We start from the raw sequence: 12,730 nt of genomic DNA, 5'->3' as shown, positions 1-12,730 counted from the left end.
GTAGCGGTCACATCAATATACAGAGATAAGAAGTAGGAAGATAACTAAAGACAATCACAAAGTTGCAAGTGCAATCAAATCAAGTAAATATATACAATATGTACATGAGTGGTGAAGTGTTCTGTGGATAATAAATATGAATTTACGCTGAATTTACATGAGATTTACAGACTGAGTTAAATAGGCGTTAAATAGGCAGTGGATTTACATGAATTTACAGTTGGAGTTGAATGTACATGACATTTACAGGCTAAGTTAAATAGGCATTAAATGTGCAGGGATTCTTTTATATTGATAAAGTAGATATGAAGAGAGTAACAGAAAGAGAGGGGCATGCATTTTCTATTGATATAAAGCTCAGGGCCCAGTTGCACAAAGCACTTTAAGTTAAGATTTCCCTTAGAGTCCGAGTTAAGGTGTCCATAAAATAGAATTGGCTGCACAAAACACCCTTAAATCTTGTGCCTATGTTTTCTTTAAGATGTTTAACCTTAAGGAGAAGATTTAAGGGTGTTTTGCGCAACCAATTTTATTGTATAGACACCTTAACTCTGACCCTAAGGGAAATCTTAACCTAAGGTGCTTTGTGCAAGTGGGCCCTGGTCTTTAAAGATGGCACACTTGACCCTGTGAGGACAGGAGGAGCACAGGCAGTGACACCGCAGCTTGTCGTGTCCCCTGGCCGTTGCCTAGCTTCACGCTGGGAGGACTTCCACAGTCCGTGCCAACTTGACTCCAGCCAACCGTGGCTTGGCCAGGCTGATGCAGCTAGCATTTCCCCCACTATCTCTTCCTTGTGAGTCCATATAGCATGTGCTGTTAGCGTGGAGCAAACGGATTCCAGGAGCAGATCTACCGTACGATCTCCCTACAGTAGCAACATCCATAATGAATACTCTGCGTCGACGCTATGGCCGCAGGCGGGCTTGTCTGGCATTTACATTTGTTGAGAAGAGAGAGAGCTATTCATATTTGAGCAAAACGTATTGAAATACATGTATGCAATCATCAATGTATCGATTCGTTACTACTCAGTATTCACCTTATTCACCACGCCCACTTTTTCTCTCTTCCGCGTTAGATGCAATTGTATTTGTCCTTCCGGTTCAGCGCTAGCTGGTGGCCAATTTCAAAACAAAACGTCACTATGAATGAAGTTTGGCAACATTCAGAAGCTACTCTGCGGCCAACTTCAGTTACATGTTCATAGCGTTACTGCTGCGAGGAGCCGATGGCTGTACCCGGTCAACATTTAACGTTAGTTAACAAAAGCACGTCGACAGTGTTTTCTCACTGCCAGTAGCCAGTAGGGTTTGACAGATAGCTAGTCCGACCGGTGTCAGCACAGCCAGCGCTCCCAGTCCTTGCTGCTCGTTAAATATTTCCAAATAGGTGTTATTCTGATAAACTGGTCACATATATGTTACGTTCTCACCCGAAAAAATATTAAAACTTTAAAACAGTTTGGGGTTTTTTTGCTTTTTTTTGCTTTTTAGCTTTTTGGCAAGTCTAAAAATGACTACGGTAGGCGTAATCTACTTCCGTGTCTAAAACGGAAAGACGATTACAAAATGACGTCACGCAGAAGCGTCCTTGTATGGGCAAAGAATAAGGTGAATATGTTGTGAAGCAAAGATGAAAGTGAGACTTACAGTAACAGTTCCCCTAATGGTGCATATTTTCCTTTTTCCTATTTATATTTCCACTTGTGCAGGGATCAGAATGTCCTAACTTCTCTTGTGAAGTAGCAGATCTCAGCACATGATTAATACGCAGCATCTCGTCCTCTGAGGAGTCGCGCTCTGCATCGTTTGGAATTGTGCTTGTTTTCTGGTTTTTAAACTAAGCAGAGATCTTTCTGCAGCTCATCTCTGCTCTCGAGCCTTGCTGAGCTGCAGTGTTCAATAGCTTCATTAGGCAGTGCAGAGAAAGGGACTATCTGTCATTGTCAAGATATGGATGTTTGCCACTTTATTATTTCAAACCTGTGTCCTCTGCCGGGACTATTGACACAAATCTCTTTAGGATTATTGCACCTACCACCCTCACACTAGCTGTGTTTTACATGCACGCTTTTTCCTCAATCCGATCGAAATCAATCGCTTTTGAAGATTCCCGGGGCAACTGTTTACACGGGATGTGATGTGATTTAATACAATCTGGTGTTTACATGCACCGATATAATTGAACAGCTGTGCGACATGCGCAAAAAGTGATGAATACAACTTGACAGGTCTGCCAACTCTTGCATTGACCATGAGACGCAATTGACACTTCTCACATACTTCTCACACACTTCTTCGAGTACATTTTTCTCGCAGTGAAAAATAAATTCATACTATAATCATACCGGTAGCCTAAAGTGTGAATTATGCCAGACATATGGAAATGAGAGACACGGAATCCTGACGAGAAAACGTTTGGAGCATTTATAGCCTAGTTACTCCGTGCGGGTTTCTCGTCGCCGGAGTGTTGAAAATCTCCACTTTGTCCGCGCGCATTTGGTAGTTAGAAAATCTCCTCTCTTCTCCTGGTGCAGCAAACAGGACTCTCCTTTATGTCAAAACAGAGGGCATCATGGGCATGCGCAGAAAGAACGCAACCAGAGAGTAATCTGTTCCATTGTTTACAATGATAAAAAAAATATTTTGATCGGTTTATGAAAAGGTTTAAACTACCCCTCTGGTTTGGGCATGTTTACGCTGATTGAGGTGTTTACAGGAGCATTTTTAATCGGGTTGGGCTTTTAAACCTATTTCAAGCCGATTACTATGGTCCATGTAAACGTGCCTATAGTGAGGGAGGCAGTTAAAGAGAAACATGACTTCTAGGCAAAATAAACTTGCAGAATTGGTACCGTTCTAGTACATCGTATGTCTGAAAACATCAAGAAATTAATGTTATCTTTCCTCTCTTGTTCTCTTGTTTTCCAGCATATGGGCCTGAAGACGACTCTAACGTTGACAAGGTCGAGGAGGAGGATGAGGAGCACCTACAGGACGACGGCCTTTCCCTAGACGGCCAAGACGCAGAGTATCTGTTCAATGACGACGAGGACGCACGGGATCGCTATAGCTGCGAAAACTCTCCACTCAGCAATGGCACTAACCCAGACGCCGGTTACGCATCTCCACTCAGCACCACCAGTGATCACCTGGTGGACGTTAAGACCAGTTCCCCCTTCAAAGATGTTCAGGACAAGGTAGAAGAAAGGCTGGTTGAGGGAAGCACGGAGCCCACCAATGGCCTCTCGCTGCAGGACAGCCTGGCACAAATGAAAGCCGTCTATGCAAACCTGATCTCAGATGCCTCCTGGTCCAGCCTGGCCATGGACATGCTTCAAAGTAAACAAGGGAACAATGTCAGACCTAGCAACAACAGTGGGAGCCATCACAAAGGGAGTAATGGCTTCCTCAACAGTCACAGCCAGGGGAACAGCCATGTGAAGAACAGTTGTAGCAGCAGCAGCAATGCCTCGGCTACCACCAATACTACCACCAGCAGCAGCAGCATCAGCATCAGCAGCAGCAGTAGTACCACCACAAGTACCGCATCAAGCCACGCCAACAGCGGCAACAGTGTGAGCTCTGGCAGTACAGGAGGTGTGGCCTATGACTGGCACCAGGCAGCACTGGCCAAGACCCTACAGCACACCCCGTACCATCTCCTTCCTGAACCGAGCCTTTTCAGCACCGTGCAGCTCTACAGGCAGAACAATAAGCTCTACGGCCCTGTGTTCACGGGTGCTAGCAAGTTCAGGTGCAAGGACTGCAGCGGTGCCTACGACACGTTGGTAGGCCTGACGGTGCATATGAACGAGACGGGCCACTACCGCGACGACAACAAGGACACAGAGGACGATCGAGGCAAGAGGTGGTCCAAGCCCCGCAAGCGTTCTCTGATGGAGATGGAAGGGAAGGAGGATGCACAGAAAGTTCTTAAATGCATGTACTGCGGCCACTCTTTTGAGTCCTTGCAAGATCTGAGTGTCCACATGATCAAAACAAAACACTATCAGAAAGTGCCTCTAAAAGAACCGATGCCAGGCCTCACCTCAAAGCTGGTACCCCCAACCAAAAAAAGAGCATTTCACGACTTGATGTCCCCGAGCTCACCAGAGACACATGGCATACCCCTGGGAGAGAGCCCTAAAGACCAAAAAGTGGCCAATCCCTACGTCACAGCTAATAACCGATATGGTTACCAAAACGGTGCCAGTTACACTTGGCAGTTTGAGGCACGCAAGGCACAAATTCTCAAATGCATGGAATGTGGCAGCTCACATGACACCTTGCAACAACTGACAGCCCACATGATGGTCACAGGACACTTTCTCAAAGTCACCAACTCAGCCTCTAAAAAGGGTAAGCAATTAGTTTTTGATCCGGTTATTGAGGAGAAATTTCAATCAATTCCTTTGCCACCAACTACTACACGACTACCAGCTCCCAATGGGAAGTTGCAGCCTGACTCTCCCTTGCAGCCCTGTAGCCCCGAGGAGAAAAGGGAAGAGAGAAAAGCGCAAGAGGTGGACGAAGAAGAAATACAGGCAAGGGGGGCAGAGAGGAAAATAAAAGAGGAAAAAGAAGAGCCCTCAGAAAAAGGTGAAAAACCTGCTAAGGCCAGACGATACCAATATCTCAGAGAAGAGGATTTGGAAGAGACACCTAAAGGTGGACTGGACATCCTAAAGAAATTGGAGAATACCGTTTCAAGTGCAATCACCAAGGCCCAGACAGGCAGTCCAACCTGGGGTGGATACCCCAGCATCCATGCTGCCTATCAACTCCATGGGTCTCTGAGGTCTACCTTGTCTTCATGTGCACAGGTTCAGCCTTTATTCAGCACCAACAGCTTGAAGGTACTGTCCTCTGATTTAGCCACTCTGATCCACTCACCAAATAGCCCCTCTCCACCGCCCAATCACAAGAGCAATGTGCTGGCCATGGAGGAGCTGGTGGAGAAAGTGACGGGGAAAAGCTCCGTGAAGAAGGAAAAAGAGGAAACCCCCTTAGAGAGTAAGTGTAGATCCATGACAGCCAAGTCCCCTTCGCCAAATCCCAAGGACAAACAGGCTTCCCCCAAGCCAGAAAACCTCCCGAAGCCAGTGAAGACCACTGTGACAGGTGAGCAGACTCAGTCTAGAGGCAAAGAAGAAGAGTCAACAGACAGTAAAGCAGATGCACAGATAAAGAGTGAAGCTAATGCACCAAAAATACCTGTCAGCAATGGCTGCAGTAACTTGAGCATCATCACTGATCACTCGCCTGAACAGCCTCTTGTCAACCCTCTGAGTGCATTGCAGTCCGTCATGAATAACCACTTGGGAAAAGCTTCAAAGGTGGCCCCCCCCTTCATTGACCCCTTTGCACTGCTGTATAAGGTCGACAGCACCTCGGCTCAGGTCAAGCAGGTGGAGCCCCTGAGTCAATACCATGATGATGATGATGATGATCAGCCCATGGACTTGACCAAATCCAAACACACGAATGGAAGTCCAGCTAAGGGTACTTCTATTACACTGAACAGCAATGTAAACCACAACGACAAAGCTGCCGTCAAAAGTTTCTCACAGTCGATATCTCCACCCTTACGGGAGAATGCATTGATGGATATTTCGGACATGGTAAAAAATCTGACCGGCCGCTTGACACCAAAGTCCACAACCCCATCTTCCATCTCTGAGAAGTCGGATATGGATGGCTGTAACTTTGAGGATGGCCTGGAGGAGCTGTCTCCCATTCAAAGACGGAAAGGCCGGCAGTCAAACTGGAATCCCCAGCACCTCCTGATTCTTCAGGCCCAGTTTGTCTCTAGTCTTCGGGAGACTCCTGATGGAAAGTTTGTCGTTACTGACCTGGGACCCCAGGAGCGTGTCCACATCTGTAAATTCACTGGTCTCTCCATGACTACTATCTCACATTGGCTGGCCAATGTCAAATACCAGTTAAAGCGGACAGGGGGCACAAAATTCCTCAAAAATATGGACTCTGGCCAACCCGTGTTTTTGTGCAGTGACTGCGCATCCCAGTTCAGGACTCCCTCCTCATACCTTCATCACCTGGAGTTCCACCTTGGCTTTACCCTACATGACCTCTCAAAGCTCTCCATAGACTTCATAGAGCAGCAGGCAGTCAGCAGAATAGCCGACAAGACTTTCAGTTCCCCCGGACTTGCAGAGGAAGAAACTGGCTCGATATTTCAGTGCAAGCTGTGCAATCGGACCTTTGTGAGCAAACATGCAATTAAGCTGCACCTTTGCAAAACACATGGAAAGTCACCAGAAGACCATCTCATCTTTGTGAAAGAGTTGGACAAATTTGATAAACCATGAAGGGGGATAAAGCTGATAGCATGACAGATTACTGTTGCACTATATCTCTAAGCTACAATCTGTCGTTACGGATAGTGCCACAACTGTATGAAGTATTATTATGACACAGATAGATATTATGATGAAAACATGGTAGCTTTAATGCCAATTAATCAATCAGTATCCATAGCGACAGGAGCTTGCACTGCAGAGGTGCCAAGCGAAGTTGTAGAATTTGAGTTTTGGCGATATGAACATAAAAAATTGAAGTTGGTGCGGCAGCCATGGCACTATATAGTCACTGACTGATTGTTGCTTTCTTAATGCACTGCATTTTATCTGAGCCTTTGGAAATAGTCCATCTGTTGTTTTAAAACTGGACAAATCTTATTTTGATCTCTGTTTTTGAATGATTGTTTTTATATATATTTCAACACGGGGTTTGCATATTATTATTTATAAGACAGTTTGTGCATGTTTTTTTCTGTAAAGCAATGAACGTATTGTGTTTCATGAAATTTGATCCCTGTTGACAAAATTGCTATCCCTGTCTAACAAATTTTGGAAATTGAACTTTATATGAAGGTATATTGTAAAAATAGCCACATTGAAAGATTGTGTTCTCAAATGTTAAGATGATTTCAGCACTTTAAGGAAGTGTAAATGGGTAAAGAAATGTATGGGTAAAAAAATAACAACACATCATCTATTTGAGTTTTCAATTCCCCTGATCACTTCAACATTGCAATATGGGGGAAATGTAGAACTTACTAACTATAACATTGTTTTGTATTTGCCGTTCAATTACAGAAATCCTTACAAAAATATGTTTAGAATCTTTGTTTCACTTGTATGCTATCATTTTATGGTTGTTTCAACATGTACAGTATTTGCGTTAGTACCAATTTTATTATTGTGAAGCTTCAGTTGTAAAATTAATGAAGTTTAAAAGTTATTATTGTATGAATAATCAGCAAGTATGTATACATGTATGTATGTCAGCATATCTTGCTCTTTACAGTTCAACATTATTTGTACTGTGTGCATTTTTATAATGTTATTTTATAGACAAATATGGGGGGAAATGTATAGAGCTACAGAAAGCTGTAGGACCACAATGTCCTTTTTTCAATGAAAAGTAGGTCCCTCAATGTGGTTTACATAAAATGAAGAACTTTACTGGCATCTCCTCTGATGCATGGTACTGTACATAACATCTAAAAAAGCAATTCTCACAAAATGATAGATTCCCATGTTTTATCATCGACCATATTATTAATAATGGCATTCTTTTATCTTCAATTGTAAAATAAACTCCCATCTTCTGGATTAACCTTTGGTGTCTGGGTGACTTGTGGGGAGGGGGGCATAAAGCCCACTGCATGCCAACATTTGGTTAGCGTCACTAGTGTGTGTGTGTGTGTGTGTGTATATATATATATATACATACATACATACATACACACATTATATATATATATATATACATATACATACATACACACACATATATATGTATGTATGTATATATATACATACAGATTTTTTCCAAAATATTTGAATATCATGAAAATACCATGGATGACCGTGGGCTCCAGCGGATTGTCAAGCAAAGACGATTCATTTTTTTTGCAGAGATTCAGAGGGAGTGGACTGAGGCTGGAGTCAGTCACTGAGAAGTAACTGCTGATTTTCTTCACACTATTCTAATTTCTTGAAATACTGTTTTGAGGGGTTTTCTGGGGCTGTAGGCCAAAATTATGAAAAATGTAACAAATAAAGGCTAGAAATATTTCACTTTGTGTGTAATGAATCTATAATCTATGAAAGTTTCACTTTTTGAAAGAAATCATTGGAAAAAACGAACTTTTCCATGATATTCAAATTTTTTGGAAAGGATCTATATATATATATATATATTATATATGCATACATACATACACACACACACACATTCACACACTATCAAGACTCATCCAGGCATCCAGTTACATATTATATTCGTACAGGGGCATGATGACCCCACCTGGCTCGGTGATGCTGGCCCACATATTCTCCATGTAAGGGATGTACTGTATGATGTGAAACCCCTAGCCTAGATAATCATACAAGCATGCATCAACCAATACTACTGTATGTATAACAGGCCCATAGTAAACAAACTTTAGAGTTTGGTTCTGTTTTTCATGTTCGGAAAATTTGGGAGGGGGACAATATATCCTATTTATAAACCCACTCCCTGACAGGCACTGCAGATGCTGTGCCATACTGCACCAAGCACTAAGTGGGGCTTCACTGGCCCAGCCAGATCCTCTGGTGAGCTCCAAAGGGAGGGAGAGGCAGTGGCCTGTCGGTCTGTGTGGGAACGCCCACAAAATGTTATACAGCTGGCGCGCGAGTGGGGTAAAACCGCCCATATATCTCAATGGGCTGACTCACCAAAGGACGGTGCTGCGGCTCTACACTACAGGTTTGGGGATTCTAGAGCAGAACACAAGACGTCTGTTCAGATGTGCGTTTACTGCGGTGGTTAAATCCCCGATCCTGTCTGCTTGGGCTGGGCTAGCAGCTAAATTCAAACTTTGCTGAATGGATAGAACGGGGGATTTACCCCACCCTGACCACGCCCCCAGCCAGGCTGAGCCAGCTAACACTATGACGAGACATCGCCTCAACCTATGCTATTATGACGGCCCTAGTGCCACTTTTATGTTTGAAAGGCAGAACTGCTCACTTGGCTTGCAGATGTGCTCAGCTTGTCAGTCTTGATGTTCAGATTTTGCCCCTAAACTAGCTGTATTGTAGTGTCTTGTCACATCATCAAATAAAGACTCGACATTGTACAACATACAGTATATTACCCAGTAATCATTGCATGACGAAAATACCAAAGAAAATAGGAAATTATGAATTAAATTTAATAGTTTTAAATTTAATAGTTTATTATAGTTTATGTAGAATAAGGATATAATTTTGTTATAGATTGCTACTATTTTACCCCCCGAAAATTTAAAACCATGACGGAGATGTGTCGAGGGCGTTACAGTAAATGGCACCATTTTTAATATAACGCGAGTTATTCTTTGAACACAGGCGTATTTCCAGGGTGGCAATCTCAAACACTCCCAAGGGCCCTTTTCTCTACAGGCCCCCCCTACCCTGCGGGCCCCAGTGCCACCGCACTGCCTATATTTCCGGCCCTGGGGAGAGGCCACTCCAGTCAGTCCACCAGACGCTACTCAAAAACAGTTTGACATCACTGCATCTGACTGGTGGAACAGTGGTAAATACAGTAGCTTGCATGCACCCAACACTAGCTCCCATCTCCCAGAGGGAGATGCTGACTGCAACATTCAGATGGTAGAATCCTTTGAAAATATGCCAATCTCCTCGCAGCTAAATCGTCACTATACCACAGGTGGAGAGCACCCTTATCCCCCATAGAACTCGCATCATGTCTAGCCACCATCCACTTGCAGGATCATCGCTACGATCCAGTGTGATGACAGCCTGGATCATCACTACGATCCAGTGTGACAGCCTGGATCATCACTACGATCCAGTGTGACAGCCTGGGTTTGACAGCACTCTGACAGCCCAGGCACTCCAGCTTGAAGCCGACAAACAGCTGGTCTGACTTCTTCTACGCCTGTGGATAATAAATGAACTCCTTCAGAGCATTGCTTCTGCTCATCCGGGGAGTGGGGGCGTGCTAGCTCCAACAACTCTGATGAAACTCAGAGAGCACTTTAGGGAAGAAAACTGGGTTCAAATAGAGGACCACCCAATGGGGGGGGGGGGGGGGGGGGATGGATGGTCCTGTATTTGAACCCCGTTTTGAGGAATGGGAAATTCCTCAGGCAGGAATCAAAGTAGGCTTACTCTTATGCATCACCAAAGCCACCCCACCCACTTAACTGACATTACTGGGAGGAAGCAGACAGCCACATTAAATCCTTTAAATGTTGCACCTCAGAGTGGAAGTGCTGCAGCACACTTTAGGATGCTTTCCAGGGCCCACTGAGGGAACGTCAGCCTTCCCAAAGGGAGCCATGCCTTACACTAAGCAACTCCCATAATAAATATACAGTAGCAGTGGAAGGTGTTCCACGTTTGGACCATTGACATAAATAAAGATGGACGCCACTTGAGGTCCCGTTTAGTGAAGCCGCTGCATGTCAGATTGCCGCCCTGACGGCTGAATCCAGTATTAGGTCACAAGGCCCCCCTCCCCATGTTAGTGGATGGGAAAATCACAACCGAAATATTCACAGTAAACGTCAGATAATTTTTTCCCAAAGGTGGTTTGTATCATTTTAGATAGTCATTATCATGCTAATGCCTGTGCAAGTGGTCATTTTTCTGATCAGTTTGTTTTTAAGTAGTTATTTGACATATAAAAAGGGATAAAAATGGATGATTGACAGCTGTGGCAGCCAGTCTCAAGCCGTCATTGGCTGGACAGGCTCTTCACATTATAGATCTATCGTCATAGACAAGACACACGGCTTCATTGTTATCTAATGCTGCCTGGAGGTCGGGGTGGCTCTGCTGGGTGTGTGGGGCCGGCCCGGGACAGAGGCTCTTAGCATGGGTAGTGGCTCCCTGGAGGTCGGGGTGGCTCATGGGTTGGCTGTGCTGGCTACCAGACATATCAATGGACCGCAATAAAAAGAACATTGTTTTGAGGTTGGGGTAAGTTCAGAAAATATATGTTAGTAGTTACTCCAGCTACGTTAGCAATAGCGTTAGCCGCTTTCGCTAGTCGGCTGTTTTTCATTATTTATCGGCTTAATATTACTATAACTTAACAACCGATAACGATAGCTGGAATAACACAATACTATACACATATTTTCAGAACTTACCAGGTTGTCCAACTGCCAGGAAATGTGTTTTATAACGTTAACTCCCGTCCCGGTGTAAGATGGGGCCTACTACGCAAGCACCAGCCATGAGCTAATCGCTAACGGGTTAGCCGTTAGCGTCACATAAACAGAGGTTTTATTTTTGGTATTAAAGCAACAAACATTTTTATATGGATATCTCAGAGAAATGCTTTGACTGTGGGGATGTTCGTTCTTCACAAGCTCCTTTTTTAGCTGTTGTAAGGATATAGTTAACAGAGACGAGACTAGGCAGCTAGGCTAACGTTACCACTGAGCTATATTAAATGGAACGTTACAACGTTGCTGCCCTACCCACACTATACCAGTAAACAACGTAGCGTAAAGCGTCAAGGTTAGATTTGTAAAACCAACATTTGCTCCAAAAGGAATTAAGTCAAGTCAAGTCAAGTCAAATTTTATTTATATAGCACCTTTCATACACAAAGGCAATTCAAGGTGCTTTACAAAAAAAAAAAAATCGAAAAAACAAGCAGCAAAGCAATGCACATATAAAAAACACATAAAAAACACAGCCGACAGTTTTAGTTAAAATATATACTCAAATTAACAAACATGAAACATTATGAAACATTTATGATTTTATTAAATCATAAAGTTAATCAAAATGCCACGGAAACATTAGGCTAGCTTAATCAACACAGCAGTGCATCGGATAATTTCCCCAGTGAGGCCGAGAGGAGCATGCTTGCCTCCACTTCCGGTCCGGGCTGAAAGCGCTGAGAGCACAGCAGCCCGGCCCCGGAGGTCTAAATCTCCGACAACCAAAATCAGATTTTAGTACAGGCGTCATTTTGATAAACTGATCTCATAGTGGGAATCTTCCTGGTTACTTTTGGCAAGACAAAAAATATTACAACTTAAAGTGCCATATTTACAGAGCTAGACTGTATATAAATACACAACGCACTGTGCGCATTCTAGAAACAGCAGCTCTACATAAGAAAGTTCAGAGGGGCGGGGAGCCCACAGAGGTTCTAAATCAACGGAGTTACTGCACAGAATCTGGTTCACTGATCTAGCAGGATTTTGGCTTCAATAGACCATACAGGGAGGAGATAGGGACACTCTCCATTCATATATCTCAGTGGTTTGGACCATCCAGTGGTACAGTACTGTACGTATTGGCTGTAAACCCCTCTCAGTCACACTGGGTCGTCTGTATCTTTTGACTTGAACATGGCTAGCATCTCAGTTTTCTTAGATGCCAAGCAGAGCCTGAGTCCCTTGTGTAAGGACCTCCTTGCCTGTGACAATAGCTCCATTCGCTCATTGCAATCAGATAGAGGCAGAGTGAACCTGCACCTGCACTCTGTGTAAAGGATAGAGGGACCACTGCACCTGCACTCTGTGTAAAGGATAGAGGGACCACTGCACCTGCACTCTGTGTAAAGGATAGAGGGACCACTACACCTGCACTCTGTGTAAAGGATAGAGGGACCACTACACCTGCACTCTGTGTAAAGGATAGAGGGACCACTACACCTGCACTCTGTGTAAAGGATAGAGG

The 12,730-nt window shown here is 44.0% G+C and overlaps 1 protein-coding gene across 1 annotated transcript in view; it reads left to right on the top strand.

Annotated features, from left to right (window-relative positions):
* LOC310785581 (teashirt homolog 1-like) overlaps positions 1–7,592 on the top strand; it is a 46,923-nt gene extending 39,331 nt beyond the window's left edge. Inside the window, exon 2 of the mRNA XM_083646705.1 lies at positions 2,934–7,592. Within this exon, the coding sequence (XP_083502831.1) occupies positions 2,934–6,334 (3,401 nt within the window). The 3' untranslated portion in view covers positions 6,335–7,592. The remainder of the gene's footprint in view (positions 1–2,933) is intronic.
* The last annotated feature ends 5,138 nt before the right edge of the window (positions 7,593–12,730 follow it).

The sequence above is a fragment of the Poromitra crassiceps genome (assembly GCF_964638095.1).
Source record: "Poromitra crassiceps genome assembly, chromosome: 11".
NCBI classification, from domain to species: Eukaryota; Metazoa; Chordata; class Actinopteri; order Beryciformes; family Melamphaidae; genus Poromitra; species Poromitra crassiceps.
Note: the sequence above shows the minus strand (reverse complement) of the source record. Positions and strands in the feature narration are given on the sequence as shown.